At 33.1% G+C, this 19,765-nt stretch overlaps 1 protein-coding gene across 1 annotated transcript; it reads left to right on the top strand.

Moving 5' to 3' along the window:
* Positions 1 to 1,175: 1,175 nt before the first annotated feature.
* Positions 1,176 to 16,415, top strand: LOC121371648 (UDP-galactose transporter senju-like). The gene is made up of 5 exons (XM_041497689.1): positions 1,176 to 1,295; positions 12,913 to 13,030; positions 13,560 to 13,606; positions 14,980 to 15,119; positions 15,563 to 16,415. Exons 1-5 carry the CDS (start codon positions 1,211 to 1,213, stop codon positions 16,232 to 16,234), a joined length of 1,062 nt encoding a protein of 353 aa, XP_041353623.1. The 5' UTR covers positions 1,176 to 1,210; the 3' UTR covers positions 16,235 to 16,415.
* Positions 16,416 to 19,765: the final 3,350 nt, after the last annotated feature.

The following is a 19,765-nucleotide window of genomic DNA, read 5'->3' as shown; positions in this document are numbered from 1 at the left end:
ATTTATAGATGAAATGTCACCTGGACATGGGCGTCCACGCAATGCTGTTAGATCTACTGGTAGACCCAGCAGAGCTAATTTTAATCAGATTGCTCTTCGGGTTTATTTTAATAGGTGGTTTCCAATTATTGTGAGGTAAAGCTTAAACGTACAGTATCATAGTTACAAATGCCATACTTTGGCATTTAATTTTTTGTTGTTGTTATTAACTACAAAATTATCAGTCTTGCATAAAAAAATTAATAACTGGTCAAAAATAAAAATGTGAAAAATACAGAAGTGAATTTAGTATTGAGAAAAGTAAAACTATTGCATTTTTAACCTGTCAAAATATAAATATTTGTATATTAATAATTGGAACCAGAGAAACAAGAATAAAGGAGAAGAAGGTGAACGATTTTATTAGTCAAAACATTTGCTTTCAACAATGGAATTTTAGATTGCTTTGAAAATGAGACTATTTTATTGTAATGTTATATTGGGATTGCCAAATATTAATGTGTTGATAGTTAAATATATACGATTTAACCTATATAAGTAGTTCTGGTCCTCTGTTGTATAAATAACTCAGGAATATCAAAATTATAAAATACTTGCATGCTGTGTAAACAGTTGCATTTTCTATGACTTGATTCCTGTCTAATAATGTTTTACTTAATTTTATGATTTAAGGATAGGATATTCAGAGATTCTTAAGTAAAATACAAAATAATACTATGAAATTAAATTTTTGGTTATTTAATTTTAATTATTATTTAACTATTCTTTTCTCTTCTTTTTTTTCTTCATTTTATTTATATGCATACTCAGTATATTTGAAAGTTTAATGTTTACATTACAAAGCAAAGGTTAATCATTTTGGTGAGAAGGTTCCATTATGCAACTTTGAGACAGTGCCTTTAACTTGCAGAGTACAAGTATAGCACTAAAAATATTGCTTTACACTATTTCTATCAAGTTATTGGGTGTCTACATTGGCAATTGTGGAAGTTGTAGTATGTTCAGGATGGTAAGCACTTGCTTATAACTAATGATATCTACTTATAAAAAAGGTGAGTTAGATTGGATTCATATTCACCAAAATATAAAAAATTAACATAAAATCTTTTTGGCGAGTGAACGTGAAGTGCTTGGGTGCTATGATGGAATTTACACGATAAGGGTCAGATAACTCTAAGATAACAGGGATCGAAACTAGTTACTCATTACCATGGGGATCTTTTCCGCAGACTTATTCCCCACAAAACTCAGTGTTGTGATTTTCTTATCGTATATGGGACTTTTTATCAATCAAGGTAAGTGTCATCTACAGGAATGCCTTGTAATCGGTTATTAATACCAAGTAATAGTATGTTCTTTTAGGAAGTCGGTTCGTCCCTCCCTCAAAATCTCCTTCAGACTTCAGAACCGAGCGGATTCTAGCAGCCAATTCCTAGCAGCCAATTTCAGCAGACACGCATGGCGACGTTCTAAACACCGGACTCATACGCCTTTAGATTGTTACCTGTATTTTCCACACTTTTTTAAACAAACTGTTATGCTAATTATTAGTATTCACTATAACTTAAGCATTTTAGATTTTTAAAGAGTATGTTTATATAAAAAAAACCCCACAAAAACAAAATAACAAACAAGACTAATTTTCATAGTTTTATTATTACTAATTCTCGGAACCGGCGTGACGTCACACGGCCTAGTTACCGATCATCCGGGTCTTTGGGGGTGAAGCAAAGCCATAGTGATTACTGGTTTACATAGAATAAAGTTATCATATTAACTTTTTACATGCCTTACATATTGTCATTTATTTTCTGTAGCTAACAGTAACACATAGTTGCAATACGTCTTATGTGTATTATAACAGCTTGGGTTGCCATATAAGAGAAACGAACAACGGGAATCTGAATTAGTATAATCTATATTTAGTACCGATGTGTTTCCGTGTACTTTGAATGTCAAGGGGACAGGGCAGGTTGGGCAGAATATAATTTTTGTTGATGCAATTTTCAGGTAATGTTAATTATAAATTTTAACAATTTTGAAATGATAAGATAATTATTAATATAATAATTATGATGTGGCTACAAAATATATAATTTGTATTTATAATAAAATTTGTATGCATGATTAAGTTAATTATTTTTATGATTTAATAATTATTTTATTTCCAAATAATATATAATAATTAAACAATGGCAAAGTTGTTACTTTACAAGTTCAAAATTACAATAGTATTATTGTCATATCTTATTATATAGATGTATTGGCAACAGTATAATGTTCCACTGAATACATTCTTTTATTCTTAAAACAAAATACAGTTTCTTAAAATAATGAAATGCTTTTGTTTTTACAGATTGCAAAATTTCCACATGATGTTGCCCTTCCTTACCGCTTGAATGCAGGCAACAAAAAATAGCAATAAAATATAGCCATCATCAGACCTAGACATCTAGGGGGAGCAATATCTCTCTCTACTTACCCATCACACCTGAGATTAGTTTCAAGGAGAATAATATATAGTTTCCTTTGGCATGTGAATTTATATACATGTAGTATCAATATGGTAATATTTTAAATTGCCCCCCCATAAACTACATTAGGGAGCAAATAATCAGTTCCCTGTTATTTTCATGTTGAGGTCTACAACCTAATAAAACATAAGTGTTACCTCGTCGAACAAACATGCAAATGTTTTAATAATAGGGTTTAACCTGGTATATTTAGTAATAAAACACAAAAACTTACGTGAGTAAATAATGGTTAATATATATATGTATAATATTGGTGTTGTTTTATATCTAGTCACAATGGATATTGCAGATATTTTCTTGTTCAGTCTTGTGCTGTATTGGAATTGTTATTGCAGTTCAATTTAAGTAATATCTACAGAACTAATTTTTAATAGTATACAGCTGGAGAAAGGAGGCAAATATCATGGTTGTTAATAAACTGATCTATATCGGTATGCCTTATACTAGACTACACATATTTAACCTAAGTTGCTTTTAACCCGGGTTAAATTACCTCATGTAGATGCACTTATGTAGCATATTCAAGGAAAATATATGAATGAGATAGTTAAATGCTATATTCTCCATGTCAAACAGTGTTTTCAAAATGGAAAACAAATATCAGATATGGCAGTTGACCATTCATTTTATTGCAGGTAATTTCTAAAGCAGATTACACACACACACACACACACACACACACACACACACACACACACACACTGAACTGTAGAATACCATGAAACTACATGTATATGTAAAAAGGTAAGTCCTCTAACTTTAAGAAGTAAAATTTACAAATGTACCACAACCACCAAATTACATTGATCCACAATAGAATAGATTTTAATGTATTTTTAGATTTATGTATATGTATGTGTAGTGTTTTTCCTAGCTTGTTTTAGCACGGTGCAGCACCATGCCTCAATAGTCTAGCACCATCTTGCCTTAATCAGCACCATGCTGCCCTGAGATTAAATCAGCCTTTTTCACTAATTAATTCTAAAATTGCCTTTATAAAACACCCAAAAAGGTAATATTAATTAATAAAATATGCCTTTTACATCTTTTGCCATTCATTTATTAAAGCAAGCACATAAATTACATTAATGTTTATTTCAATTAATTTTTGTGTATTTTTAATGAAAAAAAGTGCCCCAAAAATGGTGAAAATGCCCCAAAAGTGTTTGGTCTACAATGCCTTGACAAATTTCTAGGGAAATCACTAATGTGTGTGTATATATATGTATGTATATATGTATGTATGTGTGTATATATATATATATATATATATATATATATATATATATATATATTGTATATGTATACATATACATATATAGATATATATATACACACACACATATATATATATATATATATATATATATATATATATATATATATATATATATATATATATATATATATATATATACACACACACACACACACACACATTAGTGATTTCCCTAGAAATTTGGCATATATATATATATATATATATATATATATATATACATACTGAAACAAAGGCACACACACATTATTTACCCTCTGCACCAAAGTAAATGGGTCATTCCACAGAAAAGGGAAAAAATTCAGATTTTGTTTTTCTTAAAAATGAAACAACTTGAATATATTTTGTATTTGCAGTACTGTATTCAATATATATTTCTACACATGAAATGATGGTTTGGCACGCTAATAGCCATTTCAGTTTGTATGTGTGTTTTTTAAAACTGTCACAGGTAAGAAATAGTGTCCACTAAGTTATGGACAACAGCAATATCAAACATTGCACTAAACATAAACGGGACATTTTATATGGTACTACAATTTAGGCAAGCTGTCCTTTTCTATGAATTAACGTCACTTTGTTACAAGATACGGTTATATTTTATGTAATCACCTAAATGTTTACTCTTATCATATATTTTCTTACAAACTATCATTTATAATTTGAAAAATATTTGTTGATGAAAGTAACCTAGTGGACATGCGGTAACATAGTAGACCAGGTTTAACTTCCACTAAGTTACTTATAATAACCATCTAATGAACTAACGGACTTACAGTAAAAACTCTGATTATCTATATTTAATGATCAGAACAGGCTGATACAGTAATAAGAATGATTAACAAGGTCATATGTCTAAATACAGACAAATAATTATTTTACTGATGTGAGGTCATCATCAGGTGTAAATGATTCAATCGGAACTGACAATAAATAACATTTAAAATCTTAACTGTTACACATTTAATTCAAATGAGTAAATGAATGATTAAAGACACCTCGGCATGAATATCATAATATTTGGAATCAACCAAAATGTTCCATGGACAGTGTTTCTGCCAGAAAGAAATGTATGGGTATGGCGCTTTGGAATTGAATGCAACCACAGTATGAGGGCCTCCTCCAGAAAGAAAATGGGTTAAGTTTTGGGCTAGGGTTAAAACAGTCTTACAGTGCTGATAAGAATAATTAATTTTGTCAAAAGTTAATTAAAACAAAAAGCTACCTAAAAATGTGGGTATGGCGCCATACCCGTTTTACCCTCTGGCAGAAACCCCGATGGATCAATATAACAAATACAAAATTGAACTACAAGCCAATACACATCTTTTTTTTAAATTTACTTAGCTGACAAAATCATATATTATTTCTGTTTTTATTTTTCAACACTTTTGAAACTGTATATGTTAAATGCATGCATGTGTACATGCTTATATCATTTATAAGATCTGGTCTCATAACTTGTGTCAATTTGTTTATGCTTACTACCATTAGCGGTTGGTTTGGGAAGGAGACAAAACAGTTTTCATAAATATACCCATAAATGTCCTTATTGTTGAGGCAGAATGCACCCCACCTGTATAGCTGTCTCATTGTACAACCTTATAATGCCTTGTTTAACACTGAATCGTAAAAACAAAATACAGCCAGATACATTTAATGCAAAGATGCACGAATATCTTTCATTTGTAGTAGTTTGAGGTACAAGAATAAGGAGTGTACACATCAACAGCGACCCATGGGATTATATATACAAGACGATACAACAACAGTCACTTCAGTGTTGTTTGAGCTATTTGTGCTGTAGTTTGAGTAAGAGTAGTGTTAGCCAATATTTCATAATTAACATAAACAGAAACTTTATTACGACACAGGCTGTTACACAACGGCATATGAGGTTCATGCAATGCATAATATAATACAGTGACAAGATGGGGTTTACAGGAGATAATATACGTGACTCTACAGAAGTTAGAATATAAGAACTCTGCAGAAAGAATGTATTTGCATTTGCACAGGCCAGCTATTGAACAAACATAACTGGCATCCCCCTGGTCAGAATTCAGTGGGAGGGGGGGTATTTTTGGTTTGTTAATTTTTTATTTATTATTATTTACTTCGGTGACACTTTCATGTGCCAGGTAGAGAACACATTCATTAGGATATATATCACTAAATCAAACTGAAAAGATGCCATTAGTAATAAACTCAATAGTGCATACAGCAGCTATATGTATAACCATTAATTTATTTTAATCAAAATATTACCACAAAATCGAAATATTAATAGTGCACACCATAACACCTGACCCTTAAAATGTTTTATATATCGGGACACATCTCTGACTTCCGACTATCCTAGTTCCACATAAAAAAGTTCATCCTAATTTTACTGGCACTCTGCAAATGTTATAAACAGGGTATATAGTAATTAACTGGTACACTAGTAGTAGTTAAATAAAATCTACCTGTATTTATTAAAATAACTGAAAACAAGTATGTGTCCATCATTAACTATTAGTATAAATCAATGTGATGTGTTTTATACTGGTAACTGATATACTGACAGTGTGGCCACTAAGTTACTCCATTGTCCGCTATGTTACTAAAGTGTCACAAATTTACAGTAAAGCTAATATTCTAGGACTACACTTTAAATAGGTAAACTATTATTCAGTATAAACATGTAGGAGACGTATTAATATTAACATTTTAGCAATAACTCCATGTAATGATGGCATTTCTACCTGTTTGTCTACTAGGTTACCAACACTGGTCTACTAAGTTACTTTGTTGGAGGTAACTTAGCAGACAGTAACATAGTAGACATTTTCTTAAATGTCTCATCCTATGACCTTGCTTGTCTGACATATTACCACTCAGGCTTTTGTTTTAGGGTTTGGTATACTTAACCTACTTTGTGGTATAATGGTCAAACTCATTCAGTATATTGGTGGATTACTACATTGGTAACCTTGCAGACATATAATAAAGGAACAACTGACTCGCATTTCCAAAATTGAAAATAAATTAGAAATGTGTCACATCTGATCAAAACCATGCTTCTCATTACTAACAGGGATTGCAATGCCATCTGGGGAGTATTTAAAAACATTCCATATGTATCTCTCATTGACTATACTTGTCTAAAATAAAATAATAACATTGTGGACATAAATGGGGACACAAAGTAAATCCTAAATAATTTCTATAGTTTCAACAACTGTGTCATTTATATAATTGATTTCAACACTGGAAACAATCCAAAATAAAATGGTTTTGAATGAAAAATAATATTACCTGTTTATTTGGTTCATACAACAGACTGTATGTATAGACTTACTGTTTGGGACAGTAACTTAGTGGACAAATTTGACAAAATTTGGTTTTTGACTGTCAGTTTCGGTGAAATAATTATTATTGAAATTATGAATGTTTACGTTCTTGCTAAAGCATGATCCACAATATTTATTTTCATGTAAAAGATAAAAGTGAAGTAATTTGTTACTGAATAAATAGATGGGGACAAAATCATCCATAATTTTTTACCTTTTCTGTGGAATGACCCAAATACTAAACACACGGAGAGAGGGGGGGGGGGGGGGGGGGGGGGAAACGACTTATATTTTCTTACTGCAGGCCTGCTACAGACACATTTGCAAAAAAAAAGAAAAAAAAAGTTTAAACAAGAATTTAGGCCTATATTATAATTATTTATTATAATTATTATATGTGTGTAATTTAGCGGTATAAACTTTTTTAAAATTAAAAAAAAAAATAATAATCTGTAGTAGCTGTGGTATGGCAAAATAAATACAAGTATAGATAATATCCAAGCAACTAAGATTAAATGAAAAATAAAGACCACACAAATTTAATGATAAAGGAATATACTCTTTATAAAAGTTTATTCAAGAACTGGATGAATCGTTTTGTTGGGGGGGTTTTCATGGAAGACGATGGAATTGTGTATTTTATTTACAGTATAATGTGGGATTTTTATCACTGCACATGCTTTAACCATTTTGTTTGCTAAATTAATCTCTGCTGGTGTCAACAAGCAACAACATTAAAGTCAACGTAGTCACATTCTGTGAGGGAAGCCATGGAATTCCATCAGGTTTGTCGTTTTAATGACCCTACCCACAAGCGGCGCCTAGTCTCTTCTTTTGGAAATTTGTAAAACGATATTTTTTTCACATCATGTTATGGTTTATGCAGCCGACTGCACAACATGTGTTAGGCATCGTGACCGTTAACTGTTGTAAATGATCGACCAAAGTTGCCTCATTTCACTATCAAACCATACGTAACTAAGGAGAAGCTTCACCGCGTCACGTGATAAACAATGGCGGCCAGGGGTCGAAGTACCCGTATGTTCGGTTCCGAGAATATCCGTATAAATAAAACTTAAAAGTTTTATTAACCACTTTTTTAATATCTGAAGTATCACATTCTGTATTACAGTAATATGGGGAGTCCAACAAGTTTCGTATAGACCAAAACCCAATACACATTATCAAAACGATAGCAGATGGATGAAATTAATATTTATAAAAAACCAAAAAAACTACGTATTTCTCGGTCAGTCTAATAATAAGAAACAAGTAGCGTTTTAAAAGCCTGTATGTTCTGTACTAAGATGGGTATCACTAATACATACCCATATAGGCCACACCCCGTCAAATTCTTTATAACGGCTAGAAGACACAGGGTAAAATTTCGAATATCGCAATTTCTATACCAAATACACATATTTCTTGGCTGCTCTGTAATAAGAATCAAGTAGTGTTTTATAAGCCTGTATGCTCTGTACTAAAATGGGTATCCCTACTACGTACCCATGTAGGCCACACCCCGTCAAATTCTTTATAACGGCTAGAAGACACAGGGTGAAATTTCGAATATCGCAATTTCTATACAAAATACACATATTTCTTGGCCACTTTGTAATAAGAATCAAGTATTGTTTTAAAAGCCTGTATGTTCTATTGCAAGATGGGTATCCCTTCTACATACCAATTTAGGCCACACCCCGTCTAAATATTTATAACGGCTAGCAGACATAGCGTGGAATTTTAAATATCGCAATTCCTATACAAAATACACATGTTTCTCGGCCGCTGTCTGATAAGAATCAAGTAGCATTTTAAAAGCCTTTATGTTCCCTACTAAGTTGGGTATCCCTACCACACCATATAGGCCACAAACCGTCAAATTCTTTATAACAGCTTGCAGACACAGGGTGAAGTTTCTACTACAGTAATTTCTATACAAAATATACATATTATTTCTCGGCCGCTCTGTAATAAGAATCAAGCAGCGTTTTAAAAGCCTTTATTACGCCAGCAGGCACTCACAACGGGGAAAATAAAAATGATCTAACGAACTATACTATTGGAACAAGCCTAACCCTATTGCATTAGAAGACAGAACGTGTCATATATGTAATGATATAGAGGATGGATATCATTTTGTACTTGTCTGGCCATTATATAATAACATACAAAAAGGTATATTCCACAATATTTTAGAAAATACTCTAGTATGTTCAAATTCATTGATTTGTATAACAACAATAATGGTCAGGTATTAAGAAATTTAGCTCTGTATTGTTTTAAAGCATTAGATCTAAAGCTTCTCCATAACACAACAATATTTAAGTATATGTTTAATTAATTACCTGTTCATGTAACTGCAGCCTTTTGGATGTTTGTGTGTGTGTGTGTATCGAGGGATTAGTGCCAAAACCCATTATATGATGAATTATAAAAAAACGAGTTAATCACCTTGTCATCACCAAGGGAATGTGTACTATCTATTCATCATGTCACATTCAAATCAATCATTTATTTATGCTTTTATACATCAGATCCCAAACCAAGTATCTTTTATGTCCATTTTCACAAAAGGCCAAACCTATGTTTTCAACAATACCTTGTTCTGTCTCTCTAGGGTGTATACTACCAAATCAAATCCCATAGACGACAATAGTAACATATGTGGCTAAAACTCCTACCTGTAACGTATCAATCGACATAAACGCCATGGATATAAATACTACCACCCCTCACCCTTAAAGTGAATCACAAAAAAGTGGGTGTCAAGCTGCTCATTTCTGAGATAACGGGTAGCGTCTATGACTACCCTAGTTCCGCACAAAATTTGAGAACTTTTTTTTACAGGTACCCCATACATGTTCCAAGCACAAGGCTACTTGACACAGTGGTACTAGATGAAATAAAATTGCATACATTTTTAGCCCAGATGAAACTAATTTTTTTTACAACCAACACACTCACATTTATAACCAATCACAGGACTTGTGGTGTTCACTTCTCTATTAAAAGTTGGGTGCACCTCGAGCTTTGACCCAGCCAGAAGTTATTTGGTTTAGTACTACCTCTAGAATTTTATAGTATCACCCATAGGTGACAGGCATAACACCTTAGCTTACAACACTGGATTGTCGTGGGCTGTAAACTATCTGAGAAGAACCGGCCTCGGTGGCGTCGTGGCAGGCCATCGGTCTACAGGCTGGTAGGTACTGGGTTCGGATCCCAGTCGAGGCATGGAATTTTTAATCCAGATACCGACTCCAAACCCTGAGTGAGTGCTCCGCAAGGCTCAATGGGTAGGTGTAAACCACTTGCACCGACCAGTGATCCCAAAGGCCATGGTTTGTGCTATCCTGCCTGTGGGAAGCGCAAATAAAAGATCCCTTGCTGCCTGTCATAAAAGAGTAGCCTATGTGGCAACAGCGGGTTTCCTCTAAAAAAATCTGTGTGGTCCTTAACCATATGTGTGACGCCATATAACCGTAAATAAAATGTGTTGAGTGCGTCGTTAAATAAAACACTTCTTTCTTTCTTTCTATCTGAGAAGATTGAATCCTAGGTGCCATAATGCACGACACGCTAATAACACGTGCTAGCTCTAAGTGTTTACATCCAGAAATGGTGATTTATGTAAACTATCTCTGGCTGGATGTTTTGGCTTACAAAGAAATAACAACTCTGGCAGAGGTAGATAGAATTAATTGTTTACACATCACAATGTGTAATAATTGTGGTAATAATCTGAGATGGACTGCTCACAATGGGGGGCTGGACGTTTGTAGTGCTTAGACATGTTGAATGTGGTATAATGTGTGTATGTGTTGTTAATTAGTTGCTGAATAAATGTCGGTGATGTAAATAGTTTAATCAGAAGTGATTACACTGAGTGTATTTGTAGAGTTCATTTAGTTTTATAGAAGAAACACACAATTATGAAAATATTAACCGAACAGAGACAAAGAGAAACTAATTTAAAAAAGGAAAATAAATAAAGTTTGTTTTATTTAACAACGCCGCTAGAGCACATTGATTTTTTATCTTATCATCGGCTATTGGACGTCAAACATATGGTCATTCTGACACTGTTTTTAGAGGAAACCCGCTGTTGCCACATAGGCTACTCTTTTTACGACAGGCAGCAAGGGATCTTTTATTTGCGCTTCCCACAGTTAAATCCGAGTTAAAGGTCTCTTCAATGAGATCAACTCACTAACATGTCTGTGTAGACATCAATTACTCTGTTTAGTCCCTTGTGTTTTTGGTGAGATCAACTCAAAGCAAATGTGTTGAGCAATCATTTATGTAATGTGTATATTTAGCTAAATCTGGTTAAACATGTATGTACTATTATAACTGTATCTTTATCTACGAATGGTGATTTCAAAATCATAATGAAAGAACAATTCACCCAGTGGTATGCCGACAAAGTTGCATCAAACTTGAACAGCAAAAACAAAGAAACTGTTGACCTCAGGATTAGCGTGCTAAAACACATTCACGCGCGATGGATCGTATCGGCTATTGATAGGGTGGCCAAATACCCTGAAATTGTCACACATGGCTGGTAGCTTGCTGAACTATTGGACAATTAGTCTGTCTTGTCTTTAATGAATTGTTTTCCAGTTGTGTGTTATAAATATATTAAAATTTTAATCTTTGTTTTGTTTTAATAACATGGGGCACATAGACAAAAACATAGACATAAATGCGTGATGTTATTAATGTGAATAACACCATCTCACATTTTTCGCATTAATTTAATGATCGCATTAATTTCAGGATCTACAGTATATGTCATACAATTATTAATAGTGGCTCATATATTATAGAAAGAAGATCGGTCAAATAATATTATTTGGGCTACTAATGCCATTAATTTTTAATATTTAAGTCGCCCAAACAGGACTTTAGTCGCATTTGGCGACCCGATTGTTCTTTTATTTATTTTTTGTCTTCTCAGGGTTGTTATTTGTCAGGTAATATATCAAGTATTAATATGAATATACATGAATGAAAGAATTTTAAACACCAACCTCGATTTCACAGAATTAAAAACATCAATGGTGACTGCAAGAGATCAGTTTAAATCAAGGAGTGAATATTATAACTTTAGTATATATCTCAACTGCTACACGTTTTCCATTGTGTACCTTATAAAACACTTTATTTAAAAGGAAAGCATTAATAAAACATTAGGATCACAAAGTCAAGAAATAAAAATATTAAATTTATTATTTTTCAAAATATTATTATTTATATTTATTTTAATATAGTTTTAAAGTCTTTTGAAAGTTCATTTACAATCGGAACATTTTGATGTGTCACATGGTTTTCCGACTGATATGTTAATGAATGTTTCATAAACCACAATCATTAAATTAGCCAAAAGTCAGAAGTTGATATCCCATTCAGAATACCTCGGGTGACTTTGGTTATCGGACACTGAATTTTATGCTTATAGTTTTGATCATCAATACATGTGTCATCTGACTGGTACTATAAACTAAAATGCATGTCATAATGACAGCCAGGTGTGACAAAATAATCTACTCTCCAAAAGACAAGTGTTTTATACATTTTAATCAACATAGAATTTCACTTGCAATATTGCACTCTGCCATGTAATGTTTTGTAACACTATGGTCACTGCCCCCTTTAAAATGACACAGTGCTCGTCAGTACCCAACCCCATTTCCCTGTTATAATGTCATAATTTTATCAGTATTATTTGACCTAATTTTATTGCATCTTCTCCTTTCAGGTATTTTGGTAACAGCATCCAAAACTTCGACAAATCAGTATAAATACAGCACAGTGACCGTTGTGTTGCTCACAGAATGCATCAAACTGCTCACCGCCATGATTCTCTATTTGAAGGAGTGAGTGTTAACATGTTGCTTGTCAGTATTATTAGTCCTCTACCAGTGCAATCCTGAGGGCACTATAGCTGTCCTCTCCGTCCTTCTGTGTGTGTGTCCCACATGTACTTTTCCAGACTTATTCTGACAATGCCTCAAAATATAGAGTTGACATTTTGTGTATTGGAAACTTATTATGTAGAGTTACAGATTAAGTTATGGCTTTGATGGGAATTGATTCAAGGGCCATAACTCTGTTAAAAATGGAATTTATCCATGTGGCCTTTGAATTTGAGGGGCCCGGTAGTCGCAAGTAACAGGTCAGGTCATTTATGACTTCTCATTTTCATGTAAATGATGCTTCCTTTCATGACAAAGTTTAAGTTTGAGAAGCATAGATTTCCCCATTTTCTCAAATCATGAATGGCTTTTCCTAATCTTATCACATATTAGCTAAGATAGACACATGTATACTTAAATGCAGGAGCTTACTTTATCATTAATCACATGAAACTATATTTGTATTTTAAATAAATATGTTTTGTTTCAGTCACAGTTTTCCCACAATGATGGCTGATATCAACAAATATAAGACAGGTAAACACTTATACTTTTGAATAACTGAATGATATGTCACAATTTCACAGTCTTAAGTCTACTTGTGTGTGTAAGCTTTATGAGATTTATTAAACATTTTAGTAGATTGTTTTTATTCACAAGAGAATACATGTAAATAATTCACACACAATATAGCAGAGTGAACATTTTGTTTTAACATGTTTTATTATTGACCGTTGGTGATCAGTTGAAAATTGAGTAACAACTACTGTTTAACATTTTAGAAGGAAGGATGGAAATGTTTTATTTAACGACACACTCAACACATTTTATTTACGGTTATATGGCATCGGAAATATGGTTACGGACCACACAGATATTGAGGGAGGAAACCCGCTGTTGCCCTTCATGAGCTAATCTTTTTGATTAGCAGCAAGGGATCTTTTATATGATTTCGTGCTGGGGTGTCGTTAAACATTCATTCATTCATTCTTTTATATGCACCATCCCATAGACAGGATAGCACAGACCACAGCCTTTGATGTACCAGTCGTGGTGCACTGGCTGGAGCGTGAAATTAAATGTTTTAGAATTGTGTGGCAAATTGTGATGCGGTACTGAACAAAATGTTCCCTGCAGAATGTTTACTTAATCATAATAAAATTTTTGTTACATTCATTATAATTTAGCATCATGCAAGTTTGTTCATTTCTCGATGAAAGTACAAATAACGTTATCAGGGAACGTCATATCTGATGACATCACTTTATATTGGTAGTTTGTCTTACTGAGCATTATTGTTGAAGAACCAAAAATCAGTTCAAAATAAAATATGAAGTTACAGACTAGTTTTTTTTAAATTTTATCAATCCACTAGCCACGGGATCAGTGATTTAAAAAATGTACTAGCCATGATTAAAAATTCACTAGCCCTTCTTTAAGTAAATACAATTTTATTAATAGGAATAATAGGTTATGTCACCTAAAGATGGATATAGAGCTTAAAAACCCTTAGATATTGGTGTGGGGTGGGCAGGATATTCATATTTACAAAATGGACTTAAATGCATTTGACAACTTTTTTTTCACTAGCCATCGGGCATGGAGATAGTAGTTATTTACTAGCGCAACATTAAATATTACTAGCCCTGTTGTACATTCAGTGGTATTACATGACAACTTTTTGCAATTACGATAATCAGTGGCAGGGCTAGCAGTAAATTTCACCAAATTATCTATTAAACATATAAAATTGCAGAAACCCCCAGTTATTTTCCACATATTTCACCACATTAAAATAAAATTTGCCGAATGTTTTTAAAATGAGCAATTTCCAGATTTGTCAAGTACCATGATCCCAGAATGGATTTGCGTGTTACACCAAATTTGAATGGTATATATTTGTTTTTCAGTCATGTTGTTCTACTTTGTACCTGCATTTCTGTACTGTCTGTACAACAACCTTCAGTTTGTGAACCTCGCTGTATTTGATCCGACAACCTATTACCTGTTGCTGCAGATCAGAGTTGTTGTCACAGGGATTATTTTCCAGGTAGACACAAGTGTTTTCTCATATTAAACAAACAGCATATATATGTTATGCATCAGGTGTATTGCTACCCAATAGCTGAATACTCATAAACATACATTCAGTAATGTATTACAGGTGTTGGCAAACAAATGATCTTTTCATTTCTAATTTTGCAGCATTACTTGCATCGGTACTTGATCACCAAAGTAAATCATACATGTAGCTTGGATCCGTGAGTGGTTACCAACATGGGTGTGAACATGTATTTTTCCAGACAGTATTCATATTGGAATTAGTCAGTATCTTCTGTCGGTGAGACAGTTCAACCAGTTTTACCAGCTAAACTTTCTATTTAATTGTAGTACAGAGAATTCATAAATATTTCTCATTATTAAAGTATAACTGGTGGTATATAATTATGTTGATTATATTTCAATTTTAATTATTTGGGGGGGGGTTTTCAGATTCTCTTTAAAAAGAAGCTGAGTGCAGTCCAGTGGGTGTCAGTGCTTATGCTGACCGTGGGCTGCATAATCAAGGACATCAACCGCCACATGCAGCACACCACCAAGCCAGGAGCTGAAACCAAAGAAGTTTCCATTTCATCTTTCTTCGACATCCATCTCGGTTTGATCATGGTTCAGGTTTTTGCTTCATGCTTCGCTGGCGTGTACAACGAGTATCTTCTCAAAGACAAAGGATGCGATGTCCATATCATGATGCAGAATATATTCATGTACGTCGACTCCATTTTCTGTAATGTCATCGTGTTAGGGTTTCGAGGAGAGCTTATCGGTGCATTTACCATAGACAATGTGACATCACTGGGCAAGCCAATTGTCATTGCCATCATGTTTAATAATGCTGCCATTGGCATTACGACGAGTCTGTTTTTGAGAAACATGAATTCTATTTTAAAAACGTTTGCCAGTGCTCTGGAACTGATGTTTACTGCTGTTCTGTGTTGGTTTATTTTTGGCATTGCCATTGATGTGTACACTGTTGTGGCCATTTTTGTTGTTAGTATAGCAGTTTATATTTATTCTCAAAACCCTGTTGTAAATAAGCCCAAAAATGAATTGACATTGTCACCTGTTTTGATGAAAGAAAATGGCTCCGTGAAAGAAACTGTGTGATAAATAAATCAAAATAATATTTACCAATATGTAGATAGAGAGAACCTCATCAGGTCAAGTCTTTTGTATTAGAAGTACACTTTTTTTTTTTAATTGTTGAACGTTACTGTTTTAAAATTATATATATGTTAAAAAAAAAAGTTAATTATTAAGTGTATATACAAAAATATTTAATTGATATCACACTATCCTTATTCTTTAATTTATATATTTAATTTTACTCACAACGTTTTTTACCACCATTTTGGATGTTGTCATGGAAACCTCAAGTAGGCATTTGTCCCAGTTGCAGCTCAAGTAGTTTACAAAATCTATTGCTTAGGGAATGATGATAAAATTAATTGAATATTTCAGTTTTGGTGCTTCTCCTAAACAAAACTTAATTCACAGAAAATACACATAACAATAAAATAAAAAGTCCTGCTACTGGGTTCGAATGTGGCAGCTGTGTGTTTCTCCTCTCATTGTGATGTAAATAAAAAATAAGTGCTGGGGTGTCATGTCACCCATGTCAGTTGTAAACCCTACTACCTGGTAGTTACTTTCAAATAGGTACTTGTGTTTCTTGTCAATTCATTTCTAGATTTGTCTCAGCAAGTTCTCCAGACTGTACAGGTTTTGTATAATTGTTTTAGGAGTCCATTCCCGTAAGTTTCCACCTCAGTGATTCTTTGTGATGTTTAACAATTTATAAAGTCTGTGTATTAAAAATATACTGAATTACATGTATATGCTTAGCTTTATTTCATCAAACATTGGTTTTGTATTTTCAAAAGAGTTTGTGTATTTCTGAAATATCAGATTTAGTATTAGTGTTGATATTGGCAAATCCAGATTTACCCATGCAAATCTTTCAGTCTTGTTACTAGTGTTTTGATATATGTCATAATGTGTGTGATAAACTAGTCAAGATTAATGACTAATCCTTTTGAGACGGAACCCTTTTGTAGATATGGGTTTCAAGAAAATCAACTCTTGAAGCAAATTTTAGCAAGCTCCATGGATTGAATTTACAAAGGTAGAGTCCCAGAAATATTTTCTAGTGCAGCCAATCTTATCATTTTAGTATAATTATTATGTAAAATCTACTGCATTATATTGTTTTTGTACCATGACATCAATCCATCTTTCAGCCTATATATATTGTCATTCATGTATTGTGTGGCATAAACAAGATAGCACTGGTCATCTATAAAGCATTCGTAACACGTATGTCAGACTTACACCACACATTATGTATGATGTACGTCTTAAGTGTTACGATTGCTTTATGTTACCGGGCCCAGAAAACAAAGATGAGACCAGTAAACAAAGATGTCTTACCAGATCTAGGTTCAGTCACTGTGTTCATAGGTTGTTTTTTCTATTACAGCTTTGTAGTACCTTTCTGTTAGTTGACTATACTAGAAAGGACATTCTGGCATTATCATTTAGGTATCATATGTGAATTAGATTTGCATACCGTAGCTGTTGAGTTGCCTAATGCTTCTGCTACAATTCTGGCTAGCATTTTCGAAGCCATCTTAGCGCTACAAACTTGTAAAACCATCATAGGCTATGATGACACTATAGGTAGTACAAAACCAAATAACTTCCGGCTGGGTCAAAGTTCAAGATGCACCAAACTTTTGATAGAAAAGTTAAAGGGACACACCCTAGTTACGGCTAGTTGTTAACCATTACGGCGTTGTTTTTCGCTATTAAACCCATTTTTTCACAAATAAAATTGCACTTTACTTACCGTTTATTATTTAGAATATACATTTCCATTCACCTGAAGTGTTTTTTGGTAATCCTGGTGTTTGTAATACCACAAAATGCATTTTTCGTATTTCTGAAAAACGGACGCATGTTTGAGAAAAAACCGTTGAGCAGACAAGGTCTAATATATTTTTAGACGGGATATTTCCATTTCAATGTCACAGACATTGGTATACCACGTGACCGTTATCATTTTGGTTCGGTTTGTTTTCTCGTGCACGGTTCGCGCAATCAACATCCGATTTTTTGTTCATTTGTGAGATTTTTCTTCACACTTCATGAACATTTTCAGTAACAATAAAGTTCAGACAAGTAAGTATCTCAATACAAAATGTTACAAACCCTTAAAACCAATAATTTTGCTAAGTCCTACGATATCTGGAGAGGGGATACAACCAGGACAGAACAGTTGGAACATGTCCAGGAGAGGTGAAAAGAACGCACCCCAAGTCTGTGAAATTTGTCGTGATGTAGGCATTGTTAGGCATTGTTGTGCTTCGAGCGACATCTACCGGTGACATCAGAATACAAACTTTCAAAATTATTTCAAGCAATTGGGACATGGGGATTCCCATGGTATTTATCGATATAAAACCTGCTTTTTCACTCCATTTGATAAAAACCGTGATCTAAGTGTGTTACAGGTTTGTAGATTAACCAAATTATAATTTATTTTTGCTGGATGGAACTAGGGTGTGCGGCTTTAACACCATAAGTCTTGTGATTGGTGATAAATGTGAGTGTGTTGATTGTAAAAAAACTAAATTAGTTTTATCTGGGCAAAAAATGCATGCAATTTTTTTTTCATCTAGTACCACTGTGTCAAGTAGCCTTGTAGCTTGTATGGGGTACCTGTAAAAAAAGTACTCAAATTTTGTGCAGAACTAGGATAATCAAAGACGCTACCCGTTATGTCTGAAATGAGCAGATTTACCCCCTATGTTTTCTGATTTACTTTAAGGGTGAGGGGTGCTAGTATATGTATTTATATCAGTTGATATGCTGCAGGTAGAAGTTTTAGCCACACGTTACTATTGTCGTTTATGGGATTTGATTTGGTAGTGTACACCCTATAGCACACACCATATTGACATCATAGCTTATAATGGTTTTACGATTTTGTAACGCTAAGACAGTTTTGAAAATATGGGCCCAGCACAATACTTATGTTTAGATGTATTTTAAATAAGCTGCTTTTGCAATGAGATAGTTTTTCAATTTGTACCCAAAAAATCAGTGTCAAACATTTTTTAAATATAAGAATTTTTAGAATACCGGGTATACCCTGTGTTAATAAAGTTCTGGTAATTCTGCAGTTTTCAGATTTAAATTTTAGAATGTAATGGTTCACCTCATATTGGAAACTTGATTTTTATAGCAATATGATTAATTTTTTTACCATTTTACTGTAATCATTGGCCATTCTAGTGAATTTAATGTTGCAGAAACAACACACAACCAGAACAACTGTTGTATGCTCCGTATGGAACTAACAATAATATTTTGATAGGGGTGAAGGTTTAGCTAAAAAGCCATTGTTTTGATTTGAATGATGTCACTTTACATATTTCTAAAATAATAATAAACTCTTCCATGATACTTTCATATTTAAAATGCTGGAAAACTTTCATTGTAAAAGTGATATTATAATTTGATGAAAACAACAGTGTTTAAAAACAAAATTGCAATTTAAAATTTTTACCATTTACAAAAGAGAATCTAGAGTACAATTATGGTATGATATCTGATATTTATTGTGTATGAAGCCAA

Source organism: Gigantopelta aegis, chromosome 4 (genome assembly GCF_016097555.1).
Source record: "Gigantopelta aegis isolate Gae_Host chromosome 4, Gae_host_genome, whole genome shotgun sequence".
NCBI lineage: Eukaryota > Metazoa > Mollusca > Gastropoda > Neomphalida > Peltospiridae > Gigantopelta > Gigantopelta aegis.
Note: the sequence above shows the minus strand (reverse complement) of the source record. Positions and strands in the feature narration are given on the sequence as shown.